Source organism: Arachis stenosperma, chromosome 9, assembly GCF_014773155.1.
Source record: "Arachis stenosperma cultivar V10309 chromosome 9, arast.V10309.gnm1.PFL2, whole genome shotgun sequence".
Classification (NCBI taxonomy): Eukaryota; Viridiplantae; Streptophyta; class Magnoliopsida; order Fabales; family Fabaceae; genus Arachis; species Arachis stenosperma.
Genome location: NC_080385.1, coordinates 18,885,611 through 18,904,244, shown reverse-complemented (window position 1 = coordinate 18,904,244; position 18,634 = coordinate 18,885,611). Strand labels below are relative to the sequence as shown.

The following is an 18,634-nucleotide window of genomic DNA, read 5'->3' as shown; positions in this document are numbered from 1 at the left end:
TTATTTTTTAAAAACTAAACCTACTACGTTGGAAGTTTATGATCATCACGTTTAGCATATGATTTTTTTTTAAACTTAAAAATAAACCATTGGAACTCACAGGACCAGGCACGGACCTACTTACTAAAATGGGGGGGGGGGGGGGGGACACTTCTTCCCACTCTCATTTCAATTTTTTTATAAAAAAATATACATATATAATGTGTGTTCATTTTAAATTTTAAATAATTTTATTATAAATAAATAAAATTCAATTATTCAAAATTTTAAAATTTTTTTTTATTTTTTTTTATCATTTTGAGTATTAATTAATCTAATTAAATTTAGTCTTCTTAGTCATTATTCTTTTATTCTCTTAAATCGTTTTTTAGTTTTATATTTTTAATCTTCTTTTCCTATTCTTTGTCTATTGATCATCTTCTCTTCATCAAAAAATAAATTTTAAATTTTTTATATTTTTTTATATAGCTCTCTATGACTTTATGTATCTTCTAATTTTATTGTTTCTCTTTTTTGATATTTTTAATTACAAATTTTAATTCAAGCAATTATAATTTAGATATTAATCTAATTTTTTATTTTTTTTCATGAATTTATATATGTTATTTTATTCTCAATTTATTGATCCTTATTATTTTGGTTTTTTATCTTTCGTTTTATTCTATTATATATAACTATGTCGCATATAAATTTCTAAAGTGAATTAACCAATTTACGAATTTAGAATATATTTTTTTTATTTTTAGAAATAATAACAAAAAAATATTCTAAAAAAACTTACCATTAGAATTTGAAGTCACTCTATTAGTCTCTTCAATGTGAAAAGTTTTGTAGTTAATTTTAGACAACGACTCAATTTTAAATTATGATCCAAATGATAAAGATAAAGTTAGACGAGCATTTTTTTGTATTAGAATAACTAATGTGCACTTTTATTTTTTTATTCTAAATTAATATATTTTTTGATAGTAATGTATATTATTTTTATCCTCTAACATAAATGTTCTAGATCTATCATTATTGTATTTAGGAGTGTACGTACAAATTTAAATTCAGTTTCAAAAATTTGTGATATTTATTTGTATTTGATTCGAAATTTATAAATGCACAATTCGATCTGTTTATCGAATCAGATCGGATCAATTTTCAAATAAATAAGTTTGGATAACAAATTTTAAATATATATTTGCGGATTCGATCTAAATATGTAGATATGAGTAAAACTTAAAAATAATAAAAAATTAAACTTAATTGATTTATTTTTATTATTTAAAAATATTATTTAATAATAATTTTAAAACAAATAAGTGTAAAAGAGCGAAAAAATAATTTTTATGTGTAAAAGAGTAAATAGGTATTTTCACCTTTTTTAATCCAGTAATAATCAATATCTGAGTCTAAAAAATATAATAAAAATATTATGTATATATTAAAATTAACTACTAAAATTATTTATTATATATATTTTTATATAAATACATATCTTGTTTAATTCATTTTTAATATGTATTTTGTATTCTAATAAATATTTTATATTAGTAGACAATAATAGATCCAAACGATTTTGACAGTGGAAATAATTAAAGTATATATAACATAATAATTTTTATAACATATTATGTATACATAAAATTTAGCTACCAAAATATAATAATAAATACATATATTATTGAATTCATTGTTAACATATATTCTATAAAAGTGGTTATTTTTTATGTACACGTAATATGATTATTGTTATAAATATATTTTGTTATTGTAAAATATGATTAGTCTTCAAAATATCTAATTAACAAATTAAAATAGTAATTTAAAATAATAACATATAATATTTTAATTTTTTTTAAGTTTTATATTTTGAAAAAGATTAAATAATCTTTTGCTTGACAATACAATTAAAATGTTTCTCTTTCTATATATTTACTAAACAATTATTTAGAAATTTACCTCCTATATAATTAGAAGTAACGGATTCTTAATGATATTCATAATTGAGAAAGTTCTTTCAATTAATGCAATTATTAAGACAAAAATTAAAGTTAACTTTAAGAAAAGAAACACTAATAAATAAATAATATTTTTTTAAATTAATTTTTAAAAAAGAATACTAATCTCGTTTAAATTTAAGAATTGATCTTTATAACAAATATCTAATATAAAATTTTTAAATTTACTATCAAGTATTTAAAAATGAATAAAAAAATATTTTAAAAATTAAATTTAATAATTTAATAAAAATAAATAAATAAATATTATTATTATTATTCGAAAAAATTTTAAATTGTAGTGAAAGTATTTATACTTCTAACAATATAAATAGAACTATTTTGTTAGTAGATGATTTTGATGATTTAGAATACGAGGAGTATTAGGGGGTAGTAACTTTTGTGATTTATAGCTATTAAGTAACCATCAATAATATTTTTAATGGTGTAAGATTTCATCAAATGATATAAAATTACTTACTTTTTTTTTTAGTACATGTTGACAAGAATTTAATAAAGTTGTTGTCTTAGACTTTTTCTTTAGAATACACCTAATATAATTAATAATATAAATATCTAATCAAATCTAATATTTTTAGTGTGAATAGATTTTAGTGTATCTAATTTGATTAATGTGGACCATACTTTTGGTCATAGATTGTACTTGTTACTTGGTCTATAAATAGCACAAAACATTCCTTTGCATCGTCACAAGAAACCAGCTTCTTCCAATATAAGAGTTTTGTGTAAATTGAAGAAAGAACAAATTGAAAAGATGTCATTTCTCTTCAACAAGGGTCAAAAGATCAAGGGGACTGTGGTGTTGATGCCCAAGAATGTCTTGGACTTCGACACCATATCCTCCATCCCCAACGGTGGCGTTGCCGGGGCATTCGACGGCCTCCTCGGCACTGCCACTGACTTACTTGGCCATGCAGTTGATGATCTCACTGCCATCTTTAGCCGCCAAATTTCCCTTAAGTTGATCAGTGCTACCAAGACTGATGGTGCGTTAATTTCTTTTTCATCATCATTTCTTCGATGAAATCATATTTTGATAAGGGAAAACATATTTTCTACTAATACATAATAAGCACTAAAAGTTGCTTTTTCTCACAGAATTTTTTGTTGGTCCTCTTGATATATATATATATATATATATATATATATATATATATATATATATATATATATATATATATCATTTCTACCTTTAATTTTAAATTTTGTAATATGCAAAAAGATTTTTAATTTTTTAAAAAGTTAGAAAGATTTTTTTTTTTTGGAAAATGTTTATAAGGCTGGTTGAATTGTCTAAATTAAATAACATAATTCCTTTTTTTTAGTCTACTATTTGGATTACTCTGTCTTCTTGTCTTTCAAGTTCTTGTGTTTGACAATCAACTCTAACTGGCCTTTTGAAACAAAGAATTAATAATATCAGAAATTAGTTTAAAAATGATATTTACTTTTAATATATTATAATTTTATATTGTTAATTAATCATATATATGTAAACTAAATCTACTTAGTGTGTAAAAAAACATATTTGCATTGTGTAAAAACCTTGTAATATTATTTATCGCAAAAATTTAATATAATATATATATATATATATATATATATATATTTATAAAAAATTTAGTTTTAAATATATTGCAATTTTGAAGAGAGGGAAAGGGGGGGGGGGGGGGGTTTCTTAACTCATTTTAACTAGTACTTCGAATACATTGATTACCTATACTCTTTAAACCTTATATGTAACACTTTTAAGATAATGAATATAAAAATTGGAAAAGAATTTTATACTGAATTAGTGAATTAGGTACGTAAACTATGCACAAGAAAAAGTTGACCAATAATCATGATTGTATTAAATATATTTAAAAAATTTTCCATTCTTTAAGATAGGGTCATATCCAATAATCATGATTGTTACCTAACCACCGAAAAAAAAAAAAACATCATTGTTACCCACTCTTGTTGTTATGCTAATTTATTCACTAATTAAATGACAATTTTATATATATTACTACTCTTTAGTTTCATCAACGCATGTTGCTAATATTTTTATAAATAGTTAGGGCATAAAATATTGTGCAAGGAGGAATGCCCTATTTTTTAAAATTTGAAATGGAAGATAAAAAAATATTTTATGTTTGAATATATTATAAAAATGTGTCAGAATTAGAAACAGTTAAATTGTTTAAATATAAAAAATATGTATGTACTTTTTTTAAATAAAATTACAATTAGGATCATACATAATAAAATACTACTTTATATTATCATATGATACTTTTAAAAAAAATTAATGTATTATTTATATATTTCTATAAAATAAAATAAATGATTACATAAATTATTAAGAAAAAATAGTTATATTATATTTTCTATATTATTTTAATTAAAACATTTATTTTTAATAAGAATATGAAATATAAAAAATAAAATTTTATACATACATACATCATACATGTAATGAGGACACACTAAAATAAGAAAAGATTATTCTAAAAGACAGTTAAAAATATATAATTATTAAAAAAATTAATATTAAAATTATTAAAAATGGCTAAATTTTTTTATAATATTTATTATACTTAAAAAAACCAAATTCTTTTATAAAAAGATAAAATATATCATTATTTATTTTTCATAATTAATAATTTTTATTTTTCCTAATATTTTAGTAATTTTTATTAATTAATTATTTATTTTTATTTATTTTTCATTTTTGTAATCTTTCATTTTTTTTTTCTCTCATTGGGTATAACAACATAAGCTCAATGTACAAATCATGCTTGGATACGCCAATAGTGCAAGCATTGAACATAGATCAAAGGAAAAAAGTCACATGACTCAAAATACATGAAATTTTCGGTTTCAGTCTAATATATGATGAAAATTATAAGATTTCACAAGAATGATCCATTATTTATTGCAGACAAAGTGAAGGACAATCATCCTAGGATAAAAATGTCACGTCTAAGTAATTTTATTTTTAGGGAACAGGCTTTTTTTTAGTGATGTACATTTTTACGATGGTTATCATTCTTTTGAGATGTTTATAACGCAGTTGGGTTTATATATTGGGTTTCTATTATTAATGAGAAAAAAAAAGGATGAAAGATCACAAAAACAAAAAATAAATAATTAATAAAAATTACTATTATTTTAGGAGAAATAAAAATTGTTAATATAAAGATTATGAAAAATAAATAAATAATTAAAGATATATTTATTTTTTTATAAAAAAATTTTGTCGTTCTTCTTAAATATTATAAATATTATAAAAAAATTTGGTGCTTCTTAATAATTTTGATATTAAAAATATTTTTAATAATTAAATTTTTCTAACGGTTTTTTAGAATAATTTTTTCCCAAAACAACTTTTTTAAATTTTAAAATGAAATTAAATTTAGTTCTAACAAGATTTTGGTTGTCTGATTTTTAATATTGGTATAATAGTATCAAATTTTAAAGGTATGTATTTTTTTAAAAGAATGCATTTATTCCTTTCAAAAAATTATGAGAATAAATTTGTAAATTAATGATTTATTCTTCTCTCTCCTCAGTTGCTTCTTTATTCTTACCTTCTTCTCAAAAAAAAAAAAGCAAAAATTGATTATTTTCTATCTTTTTTTAGTTTTTTAGAAGTATAAATATATAAATAAAAAATAAATAAATAATTATTTTTACCAAAAATAGAATGTGCTTCTTTTATGTTAGAACGTAGAAGAGCCAACAAACAAAGCTGAATATCACTGCAATTTTTTTTTTAACATTTTGTTGTTACAATTTTTTTCAGGAAAGGGAAATGGGAAAATTGGAAAGGAAACTTATGTAGAGAATCATCTTCCAACCTTACCCACATTGGGAGCAAGGCAAGAAGCATTCGATATTCATTTTGATTATGATGCCGAGTTTGGAATTCCAGCAGCATTTTATCTCAGAAGCTACATGCAAACTGAGTTCTTCCTCGTTAGTGTTACTCTTGAAGACGTTCCAAACCACGGAACCATTCACTTTGTTTGCAACTCATGGGTCTACAACTTCAAAAATTACAAAAACGACCGCATCTTCTTTATCAACAACGTAAGCCCTTATACATGTGTAAACGTCACATAACCCAATTCAATAGTTTTCCAAGTTTAAGAAAATAAGAAGAAATACATCAATAATTATATTTTCTATTTTTAGTTCATAGAAGTTTTGATATCATCTCATAAAATTAAATTATTTTTTTCAAAAATTTAAACTAAGTTTAAGTTGATAGAATGAAATAAATGATAAAAAATTACATGATTTATATCTATAAAAATAATAATTATTAGAATTTTCAATTTATATATAAATATATTGCAGGTGTTTTTACCCAGTGAAACACCTGCTTCACTATTGAAGTACAGAAAAGAAGAGTTGCAGAACTTAAGAGGAGATGGAACAGGAGAGCGCAAAGAATACGATAGGATTTACGATTATGATGTCTACAATGATTTAGGTAATCCAGATCGTGGTGAAAAGTATTCTCGCCCAATCCTTGGAGGCTCTTCCACTTATCCCTACCCTCGAAGAGTTAGAACTGGTAGAAAACCAACCAAAAAAGGTAAAACTCAATTAAAGTGTAATCAAATTATCAATTTAGCCGTCGAGATTTTAAGATGTTAATAAATTAGTCTAAAAAAATAGAGGGATACTACGTGTACACTAAAATCAGTCACCAAAGTCATCAGTATAATATATATGTTAGAATATAAATACACATTAAAAATAAATTAAATCATACATGTATACAAATACATTGGTGACTGATTTTAGTAGTTGATTTTGGCATATAAATAGTATTTTTTGAAAAAGATAGGTAGAAACTCAAGTGCAGTGGACTTCACGTGAAATTAATACCTGGGAGTTATTAGATAATTTGACTTATTTGACTAATTTTTTTATCCAACAGTTCTCAGATATCAACTTCACCTAAAGTCGACTTCAGCTAAATTTTCACTATTGTAAAATTAGTAATTTAAAGATGAAGTACGTACTTGTTGACAAAAAAGGAGCATCATCATTAACAAAACTAATATTCGTCATTAATGTAACATAAATCTAATGATCAATGCATTAATAAATGCATTTTATTTTCTCATGTAGTATATTAACAAACAAAAAAGTGGTTGCACTCAAACATAGATCGTATTGTAGAGCATTATTTATCGCACATAATGACTTTTATTTTTTTTATTCTGAATAGATCCTAAAAGTGAGACTCCACCAACGGAGACTTATGTTCCAAGAGACGAAAATTTTGGTCACTTGAAATCATCTGACTTCCTCATATATGGAATCAAATCTTTGTCTCAAAACGTGTTGCCTCTTTTCGAATCGTTGATCTTCGATTTAGACTTCACACCGAATGAGTTTGATAGCTTCGACGAAGTACGAGAACTTTTTGAAGGAGGAGTCAAACTGCCCACAGATATGCTCAGTAAAATTAGTCCCTTGCCGGCGCTCAAAGAAATATTTCGGACTGATGGCGAACAAACACTCAAATTCCCACCACCTCATGTAATCAGAGGTATATATTTGTGTCTATGTATGTCCCCATAAAATTAAACTAAGGTTAAGTCGACTTCACATGAAGTTGATACTTAAAAGTCGTTAGATGATTTGACTAATTTGACTAAATTTTCATTTAACGGCTCTCAGATATCAACTTCAAGTGAAGTCGATTTCACCTGAGTTTTCACCTTAAACTAACTATAACAATATAAATAACTTGGTGCCTAAGAAATGCAACGTTTTGACTTAGTTAATTAATTAATTAATTCTTTCTAATTATTTGAAACAGTTAGCAAATCTGCATGGATGACTGATGAAGAATTTGCAAGAGAAATGCTTGCTGGTGTAAATCCTTGTGTGATTCGACGTCTTCAAGTAAGTTCAAACAGTTTCTACCAGATTTATATAGTAGTTAACCATTAAAAAATTAAGTTTTTCTCATAATATTGTTTAACAAAATGACAGGAGTTCCCACCCCAAAGCACACTAGATGCTACCATCTACGGTGACCAAAACAGTAAAGTTTCAAAACAAGAGATGGAGACTAACCTAGATGGCCTCACAGTGGAACAGGTATATTATTAAGAATTTCTAGTACATACATATCCACATAATCAAACTCATATGCTTAATTAATTGAAATTACATATACATGGTACAGGCACTTAATGGTAATAGATTATTCATATTGGATTACCATGATGCCTTCATGCCATATCTAGAAAGGATCAACAAAATTGCAAAGGCTTATGCTACTAGAACATTCCTTTTCATGAGTGACAATGGGAAATTGAAGCCAGTTGCCATTGAGTTAAGTTTGCCACATCCTAGTGGAGATCAATATGGTGCTGTTAGTAAAGTCATCTTGCCTGCTTCCGAAGGTGTTGAAAGCACAATTTGGCTATTGGCCAAGGCTCATGTAATTGTCAACGACTCATGTTATCATCAACTCATGAGCCACTGGTATGTATAATTTATCGAACTAACTCAATCTTGAATGAGTATTTGGTCAATATTCAAATTGGTCTCATTTCTTAAAGATAATATAATTTTTAAATTAGTCTAAAAAAACTACAAGTATAAGATAAATTGATTTTTCTGTTTGTTAAATGATGTGTCACGTCAAGTGTCACATATCAACCAATCATTTTATTATATGTGACATTAACTTGTCATGTTATCATGCTACATGACAAGCATATCTTCATCTAACTTACGAAGTGATTAATTTGAATTATGGTTGTATTTTTCATAGACTAATTGATTAATATGATATGGTTATTGATCTTGTTTTGTTGATGGGGATTATAGGTTAAACACACACGCAGTTATTGAGCCATTTGCCATAGCAACAAATAGGAATCTTAGTGTGCTTCACCCCATTAGTAAACTCCTACACCCTCATTATCGTGACACCATCAACATCAACGGACTTGCTCGTCAAGCACTAATCAATGCAGGTGGCATCATAGAGCAATCATTTTTGCCTGGCCCCAATTCCATAGAGATGTCTTCAGCTGTTTACAAGAATTGGGTATTCACAGACCAAGCTTTACCAGCTGATCTTGTTAAGAGGTAATGCAATAATATTAAGCAATATATCTTGGGGTGTCAAATACTTAATAATTGGTTTTCATGATCCAACTCAACTGTTTGTGTTTGATACAGGGGATTGGCAATTCAAGATCCTTCTTCACCTTATGGCCTTAACCTAGTGATAAAGGATTACCCTTATGCAGTTGATGGACTAGAGATATGGGATGCAATCAAGACATGGGTCCAAGACTATGTTTCCTTGTACTACCCTTCAGATGAAGCAGTTAAGAAAGATTCAGAACTGCAAGCATGGTGGAAGGAAGCTGTAGAGAGGGGTCATGAAGACTTAAAAGACAAGCCATGGTGGCCAAAAATGCAAAGCATTCAAGAATTGATTCAATGCTGCTCTATCATTATATGGACGGCTTCGGCGCTTCATGCCGCCGTTAACTTTGGACAGTATCCATATGGAGGTTACATCCTTAACCGTCCAACTCTAAGTAGAAGATGGATCCCGGAGAAGGGAACTAAAGATTATGATGAGATGGTGAAGAATCCTCAAAAGGCTTATTTGGGAACAATCACACCTAAGTATCAGACCCTTGTTGATCTCTCAGTGATTGAGATTTTGTCAAGGCATGCCTCTGATGAAGTGTACCTTGGGCAGAGGGAGAATCCTAACTGGACAAGTGACTCAAGGGCAATCCAAGCTTTCAACAAGTTTGGGAGCAAGTTGGCAGAGATTGAGGGTAAGATTAAAGAAAGGAACAAGGATTCCAGTTTGAGCAATAGGGTTGGACCGGTTGAACTTCCCTATACTTTGCTTGTTCCTTCTAGCACTGAAGGCTTAACTTTCAGAGGTATCCCTAACAGTATCTCCATCTGAAAATAGGGTTTCTTTGGAGTTTCATTTTTATTTGTTGCCATTTCTAATAACACCATGATGATGCATGTCATCCATATGGTCATATTACTGTATTTGAATAATGCCCATCTTGGTTAGCATTTAACATAGGCTTTATTGGAGCAATATTACAGACCAACACAATTTATGTTTTTAACTTAGAGGAAGTATTGTGTTAAATTATTAGGCTAAAAATGTTGGATTGCAATGTTGGCCAATATAAATTAAAATCATTGGTTCTTAAGCTTTTTTTTCTTCTTGATATATGACTTGTATCATTGCGAATAAAAATGTATGCGTAAGAAACATACGTTAAAATAAAAAATGTAAAGTATAATTTGAAAAGAGAAAAAGAAGAAGAAAGAAACTAACGTAATTTAGTACGATCACTATTGTTAAAAAAGAACCTATATTTAGATTTTCATCATCATATATGATAATCCACCCTTTGTTAGTTTTATATCTTAGAGCAAATATATGTATTAACAATTTCTATATATCTCTTTAAACAATTATATGTTTGTTAGTCACAAAATTTTTGTGTTTACTTGTTATGTTTTTCTTTAAAAAATTGTCTAATTATTTTAGAAAATTTTTCATATCTTTGTCACAAAATTTTGTTATTATAAAAAAATGTATGTTATTTTTTATTTTTCTTTTTTATTTCCTACCACCATATCTTTGCCATCTCTAAAGCATAACCATCATTAATAATACCAAAAACAACAACAATTTCATCAACATATATCAAAATTAGATTCATCAACATATATCAAAATCAGATTCATCAACTCATAACAAGAGAATTTTAAAATGAGAATTAAAAAAAAAAAAGAAAAGAGTAGTAGGAGAGATTAAGGCAGTGCAAAATTGGAACTGAGGCAGTGCAGCGAGCACAGTAGAAAAGGGGTTGGGTTTTATTAGTAAGGGTATTTTGGCAATCTCACTTATTTAAGTTTTTTTTTTATTATTTTAAATTAGACAAGATACTGAAACATAACTCAATCATATACATTTTATATCAAATACAATATAGAGACTTAATTTAGTCTTCGTCTTTTACCTTCAATTTCTTTTCCAAATGCTACCAAAAAAATAAGTAAAAAGGAAAGAAAAAGGCAATTAAACCAATTTCTTATTTTAAAAGAGCTTAGTTGAAATCCCTTTAATTATAAATTAATTTGTTCAATCAATTTGGGTTGGTCGAGTGGTCAGCTCACTTGTCCGCTTAATTCATTGGCCAGCGGCAGACTCTTAAATAGAGCTCAGATCTGCGACGGATTAGTCATTGGCCTGGACTAAAAAATACCATGAACAAAAAAAATAATTAATTTGTTCATTCAACATTTTTCTTTTATATTTACACAATTTTCATAACATTTTTGTTTTATATTTACACAATTTCATTGCCTAACTGTAATTAGCTTCGTCTTATTAATTGGTATTTCATAAAGATGTCTAAAATAAGCATTATTCATGGCAACTATGTATAACTTGATGTACATTTAATAATTTGTTACACATACACACAAGGACTACACATAGATAACATGCATATCTTTTATTAAAAGGTGCAATATTATTATTATTCATCATAGTAACAAGGGAGCAAACTGATGACACATACATATCCAAGCACAATGTTGAGGTGGAATCTAACATGCACATGACAATACCACAAAGATATGCATAAAACAAACTTGCATCTCTGTTATTACAAGAGTAACAATCTGCAAAGGAAAACGCAGGCACTCAATTTAGATAGAGATACTGTTGGGAATTCCTCTGAAAGTAAGGCCTTCATCACTGGTAGGAAGGAGAAGACTGTAAGGCATATGAGCAGGTCCAATTCTGTTTCTAAAGCTTGGTTCTTTGTTCCTCTGCTCGATCTTCGCCTCGATCTCTGCCAACTTGTTTCCGAATTTCTTGAAGGCTTGTATCGCCTTCGAATCCGATGTCCAGTTTGGATTGTCTCTCTGCCCAAGATACACCTCATCAGAAGCATGCCTTGACAATATCTCAATAACCGAAATGTCCACCAGGGCCTCATATTTCCCTGTAATTGTTCTCAAGTAAGCTTTCTGAGGGTTTGTAACCAATTCTTGATACTCCTCGCTTTCGAGTTCCGGTAAGAATTTTCTGCTAATTGTTGGCCGGTTCAGGATGAAGCCGCCATAAGGATATTGGCCGAAGTTAACAGCTGCGTGAAGGGCGAACCGATCCATATAATAATGCTGCATGACTGAACCAAGTCTTCAAGAGTTTGCAGTTTTGGCCACCACGGCTTGTCTTTCAGGTCTTCATGACCCTTCTCTACAGCTTCCTTCCACCATTTTTGGAGTTCAGTGTCTTTTGTGACTTCACTATCTGAAGCGTAGTACAAGGAGACATAGTCTTGGACCCATGTCTTGATTGCATCCCATATCTCCAGTCCATCCACTGCATAAGGGTAGTCCTCGATCACGAGGCGAACGCCATGGGGAGCCGATGGATCCTCAACTGCCAATCCCCTGAATCAAGATAAACAATACAATAATGACTTGTCATCATCAATGAAATAATTAATCTTATGTTAAACAGTTTAATCAAATACGTCAAACCATCTAGCAGTTCTTAACTATTATCTTCACATGAAGATATTTTCTTGTGAGTAGTCGGTCTCTTTCACTAACTGTCTAATAACATAATTACAATGTATATAAAGATTATGATTACCTCTTAATAAGATCAGCAGGCAAAGCTTGGTCAGGGAAAACCCAATTCTTGTAAACTTTAGAAGACATCTCCACAGAAAATGCTCCAGGCAAGAATGATTGCTCAATGATACCACCTGCATTAATCAGAGATTGTCTTGCAAGTCCATTGATATTCATGGTGTCGCGGTAGTGAGGTTCTAGAAGTTTGTGAATTGGATGGAGCACACTAAGATGCCTGTATGTTGCAATGATAAATGGCTCCATTGCAGCATGAGTATTCAACCTTTTAATTTGTTACATGAAAAGAAAAATAAATTAGGAATGTCTACTCAAATAAGAATATAAATTAGTGAAATTTGAAAAAAAAAAAAAGGAGAGTTATACCAGTGGCTCATGAGTTGATGATAACATGAGTCATTGACGACGACATAAGCCTTGGCAAGAAGCCAAATAGTACCTTCAGCCCCTTCTTTAGCAGGCAAGACAACTCTGCTAACAGCACCAAATGTGTCTCCGCCAGGGTGTGGCACACTTAATTCAATGGCCAATGGTGTCAATGTTCCATCATTTTTCAAGAACAGGATTGTCCTTGTTGCATAAGCCTTTGAAGTCTTAAGCCCGTTTATCTTCCTCAAGTATGGCATGAATGCATCATGGTAATCTAAGATGAATAATTTGTTCCCTTCAAGCGCCTGTTACATTACATTGCATGTATCAATATTTTGTTTTCTTAATTGAGTTAAAAAAAGAAGCTATTTATATATGGATTTGTATGAAATATATGTCATTAATTAATTAATGACCTCATCAACAGTAAGTCCTTCTAGGTTAGTCTCAAGGCTTTCTTTTGTAATTGTACTCGTCTGATCACCATAAATTGAGGGATCCAGTGTGCTTTGTGGTGGAAACACCTAATATTATAAGAAAATAAAATATCAGAAACAATTGGTTCTTTTTGTTGACATAGTATGAATCTTATATAAGACATGGTTGAATATGAGAAACAATTTATTCTTTTAAAGAGTACTTACCTCAAGGCGTTTAATAACATTGGGATTTACTCCAGCAATCACCTCTCTGGCAAATTCTTCGTCAGTCATCCATGCAGACTTACTAACTATTAGCCATAACACAAAAAAAGAAATGAAAAACTGATTATGAAATTATTTTTCTTTACAGTGAATTAAACAAATATAATTAATAATGGACCTTGGATGACATGAGGTGGAGGGAACTTGAGAGCTTGTTCACCATCTGTACGGAAGATTTCCTTAAGAACTGGCAAGGGGCTGATATCGCTGATGATATCAGTAGGGAGGTAAATTCCACCCTCAAAGAATGAACGAGCATCGTCGAAGCTATCAAACTCACTGTTTAAACCAAACACTGATTGGAGCCTTGGCAAAACATTTTGAGCCAAAGATTTGATTCCATATGTAAGGAAATCCGATGACTTCAAGTGACCAAAGATTTCATCTCTTGGAACATAAGTACTTGAGCTTGGTGCCTCACTCTTGGGATCTGTTCAAAATTTTACTTTTCATTATTATCTTGGAGAATATGTTTAATAATAGGTTAAAACTCTAAGTACAGTAAATTATCTTTACCTGAAGTTCACAGTTAATTGGTCTTAGATAATAATTTAGTCAAATATATCAAATTTTTTTTTTTTGTGACTGAATATATCAAATTATTTAATGGATCTCAATTAGTAACTTCACATAAAAATAATTACATATAAATTTTCATCCTAATAATTTATCCTGTTAATAATTAAAAATACTATATGGTTATAAACAAATTAAAAAATTGCTAACCCTTTTTAGTCTTGCGTCTGCCAGTTCTACCCCTGCGAGGGTAAGGATATTCGGAAGATCCTCCAAGAACGGGGCGAGCAAGGCTGTTATCCACATCAGGGTTACCCAAATCATTGTAGACATCATAATCATAGATTCTATCTGCTTCCTTGCGTTCTCCTGTTCCATCTCCTCTTAAATTTTCCAGTTCTTCATTTCTGTACTTCACTAGTGCACCCGGGGTTGCACTTGGAAGATAAACCTGAAATGTAGTATATTCAATTATGTTATTTTTTTCATATACATACACAACCTTTAACAACGGTTAATTTCCGTCACCTAAAATACCGTTACCTTAACTTCAAAGTGTTGTTAATTTTTTGGTTTTTTTATTTGAATAAAAATTTATTTATTTTGTTTTTTATTTAAAATATAATATATTTATGTATTTTTCTTTTACTAGAATATTTTGTTGGTACGATTGAATGTCTTAGAAGTTAGAACTCAATCCTACTGAGAGTTAATTTCAAATATAAAAGTAATTAATTCTAGAGATATAATAATTGTCACATAATTATAAACATCACAAAAATTATATCCTTGATCGACTTCTAATATTTTGTTATTTTATTAAATTTATAAAAATATGTAAAAAAAATTTTGGTTAAAAAATAAAGAAATAAGGGCACCTTTAGTCTCTATTAGTGAAAAATTTAAGATAGACAACATTTGTAAGTACCTAATTTTGTATTTGGTAAATTAAAAAATTTTATGTATTTGTAAAAGCACCTAAGAGATAATTTTTTAAATTTGGTATGTGCTTATTAAAATTAAAAAAATCTAATATAATCTTATATAATAATTAATATTTAAATTAATTCTTACATTAATGTCTATTAATGTTGTTCATACTTAGTCCAAAGCATAAACTAGACCCAAAAATAGAAAAAGTCTGAAATACCTCCTTCACTCCCAAAGAAGTTATAACTAACCCCCTAATATCTCTCTTACACTTCTAGAAGAGAGATCTCAACAACCATAAGATAAAGGGACGGTTATTCACCATCAGAAGTGGAACTACTTCAACGGTGGTTATTGGTTCATCACCTATAAATATACCGACACCCTCAGATACATTTAAGTTCCAATACATTTAAGTGGAACCTATAAATATATCGGAATGTTTTGCAGGTACCACCCCCATCTCCTCACGAACAACTCAGACGACAGCCGTACAACCCGGGCCAAGTCGAAAACCACCTCACTAAGAGTTTGGACCTCACGTTTAAACTCAAACACAACCCAATTTCAAGTAACCCTCAAAAATATTTTTAAAGTTTAAAAACTATTTTACCAAACATATTTGTTATTGTTTATATTTATTAAAAATTATTTTTAATTTAATTATTAAATATAGATGTTATAATTTTAAAATTAACTTTTATAAATTACTCTTAAATAAAAACTTTACTAAACTAAAACTTAAGTTTAGTAGTTGTAAAAAGACTCTACTTACATCATTAGCAAAGAAGATGCGGTCCTTTTTGTAATTTTTGAAGTTGTAGACCCATGAGTTGCAAACAAAGGTAACGGTTCCATGGTTTGGGATGTCTTCAAGAGTCACACTAACAAGGAAGAACTCAACTTGCATATAGTTCTTGATGTAGAATGCAGCCGGAATCCCGAAATCAGCATCATAGTCAAAATGGATATCGAATGCATCTTGCTTGGCTCCCAAATTTGGCAAAGTTGGAAGATGTTTCTCCAAATAGGTTTCCTTTCCAACTTTCCCATTTCCTTGCCCTGCAAAAATTTACATATAAATGTTAAAAACTAATTTCTATTTCATTGGTCATCCAACTACCTTTTAGAAAAAAATTTATAAATCTATTTGTACATTTTTTTGGGTGAAATAAACAAAACAAATTTTATCAGCACAACTCACATACTTCTTTCTATAATGTGTAGTTAAAATTGAACCCATTAGGCATCATAATTACCTTTCATTTGAAGTTATTATTGTGGGAAATTGTAAATAGAAATATATTTATTATTATTACCTTTCATTTGTAGTTATTATTATTATTATTATTATTATGGACCAATAATTGTGGGTGTAGCTTCCAAAAATATATTTCTTGTGGGGGGAACTAGATGGGTTGGAAAAATAATATTAAAATAAACACGTGGCTAAGAATAATTAAGCAGACAAGGTAGAACTAAAATTAATTTTAAAATCCAATCATTTGGACATATGTTATGAGTGCTAGTTGACCCATAATGACAATGACTTAATAAGTATAAATAAACGGAAAATTCATGTGAATTATTGACATATGGAGTGACAATAATATTATTTACCACTGCTTCAATCGAATTTCAGCTTTTAAATCACTATAAAAGATTTATATTCTATTATTTTCTACATGAATTTTGAATTTTTAAATACAAATTATTATATTTTATGTTAATAATTATTTTTATAGTTTGGTACGAAATTTATTCAAACACTCAAACTCTAGTTTCTAACATGTAAAACTTCTTATTCTTTTCTTACGGTTTTTTTTTTAATCTTTTATCATATAGTTAAAATTAAAGTTTTTTCTTCTAAGAATATCATTTTTTTCTATTATTACATATTTTTTTCTTTCTGTTATTTTTCTCATACTTTTTCTCAAAACCATAACTTCGTATAGCACCACAATTATCATTACTTAGAAAAAAGATGATAATAAAAGAAAATAATATTTTTAGAAAAAAGAATTAATTTCGACTAAAAGATTAAAATAAGATAAATTACAATATTTATTAAAAAATATATTTTATACTTTTAAAACGAAATTAAAACTTAATCTATTTTTAGAGACTAAAAAATACTTTACCTTATTAAATATTATTTTTAATTTGGATCTCGCTGATTGTCTAATATAATAAATCCTTAGATGTTCAAATATGTTTTTCTCCCTTCTTTTGTTTCCTTATGATGTGCTTGTGATCTCATTTTTTTAAAATGAAAGGAAGAAAAAGAAAAAAATTTAAAGAGTTAATAATAATAACAATAATAATAATAATAATAATAATAATAATAATTTGAAATACTTAATATTTATTTATTCATTCATTCATTAGTTTATTAAATAATTCTTAATTAAAAAATTACGTCTAATACTTAAAGTTAGTTTATCCTTCAAACTTATTTGAGGAATTTTAGGTAGTAAACACTTTTTTTTTCTCTTATATCTGAATTAATATTAATGTTCTTTTTATATTAGAATTGTTAGCCTCTAGTATTTTTTTAACTTATTTCTTTCCTTTTATTAGTTTTTAGTAAAAAAATTAATTTTGATGCACTAAAATATTTTATACAATTATTTAAATATATTTGTTTAAATACATTTATTTTTTAATAACTATTAATACCGTTAAAATAAAAAATAGTTATTTTTACTATGTAATTTTAATTTGATGTATCAAACTTAAATTCTTTAAGATATAACAAGTTAACAACTATGAAGAAACACATCTACGAAGTGACAGTAAAGATGAGATGACAAACCATCAGTCTTGGTAGCACTGATCAACTTGAGGGCGATGCTACGGCTGAAGATGGAGGTGGCACCATCGACAACCGAGCCAGCCACATCACTAACAGTGCCAAAGATTCCGCTGACGGCGCCGGAAACACTGCTTCCGGCGGATGTTATGGCATTAAAGTCCAAAACATTCTTGCCCATAAGCACAACGGTACCCTTGATCTTCTGGTTATTGTTGAATATACCAGTCCCTGGAATCGAAAACATCTTTATTATTTCGTTATTACTTCCTTCTTTTTCTTCTTAGAGAGGGTGAAGAGAAGAATAGTTATTATGAGGGTTGTGTGAGGAAAATGGAAGCCAAGGTATAAAGGTATTTATAGACTACAAACTACAAACATAATCGTTCATTCAGTGAAGTGTGCCTAGCGTGGGTTCTTTATTTTATTATAAAAATAATTCTTACATGTATTAATTGGGAATCCTTTTTAATATTCACAACGAACCGGTTTTTGACATATGTAAAATTTTAAGAGCTTAATAGTTTCTTTGTCCGTATGCAGTCATATGTTTCACATATATAGAAAACAGAAAAAAAAAAAAGGAAGAAAATAGGTCTACATTA

The 18,634-nt window shown here is 28.2% G+C and overlaps 2 protein-coding genes across 2 annotated transcripts; one reads left to right on the top strand and one right to left on the bottom strand.

Annotated features, from left to right (window-relative positions):
- The first annotated feature begins 2,709 nt into the window (after positions 1 to 2,709).
- LOC130948046 (seed linoleate 9S-lipoxygenase-like) lies at positions 2,710 to 10,235 on the top strand. Its single transcript, XM_057876756.1, has 9 exons — positions 2,710 to 2,992; positions 5,797 to 6,083; positions 6,354 to 6,594; positions 7,237 to 7,560; positions 7,834 to 7,919; positions 8,010 to 8,117; positions 8,206 to 8,507; positions 8,856 to 9,119; positions 9,213 to 10,235. The coding sequence occupies exons 1-9, from the start codon at positions 2,761 to 2,763 to the stop codon at positions 9,964 to 9,966; spliced, it is 2,598 nt and encodes an 865-aa protein (XP_057732739.1). The 5' UTR covers positions 2,710 to 2,760; the 3' UTR covers positions 9,967 to 10,235.
- A 1,291-nt stretch (positions 10,236 to 11,526) lies between these two features.
- On the bottom strand, positions 11,527 to 18,360 carry LOC130948809 (linoleate 9S-lipoxygenase 1-like). The gene is given in 10 exon segments (XM_057877679.1): positions 11,527 to 12,199; positions 12,202 to 12,494; positions 12,700 to 12,963; positions 13,065 to 13,372; positions 13,484 to 13,591; positions 13,712 to 13,797; positions 13,890 to 14,201; positions 14,498 to 14,738; positions 15,993 to 16,279; positions 18,033 to 18,360. Coding segments are annotated over 10 exon segments (2,601 nt in total). The 5' UTR covers positions 18,277 to 18,360; the 3' UTR covers positions 11,527 to 11,741.
- Between the last annotated feature and the right edge of the window lie 274 nt (positions 18,361 to 18,634).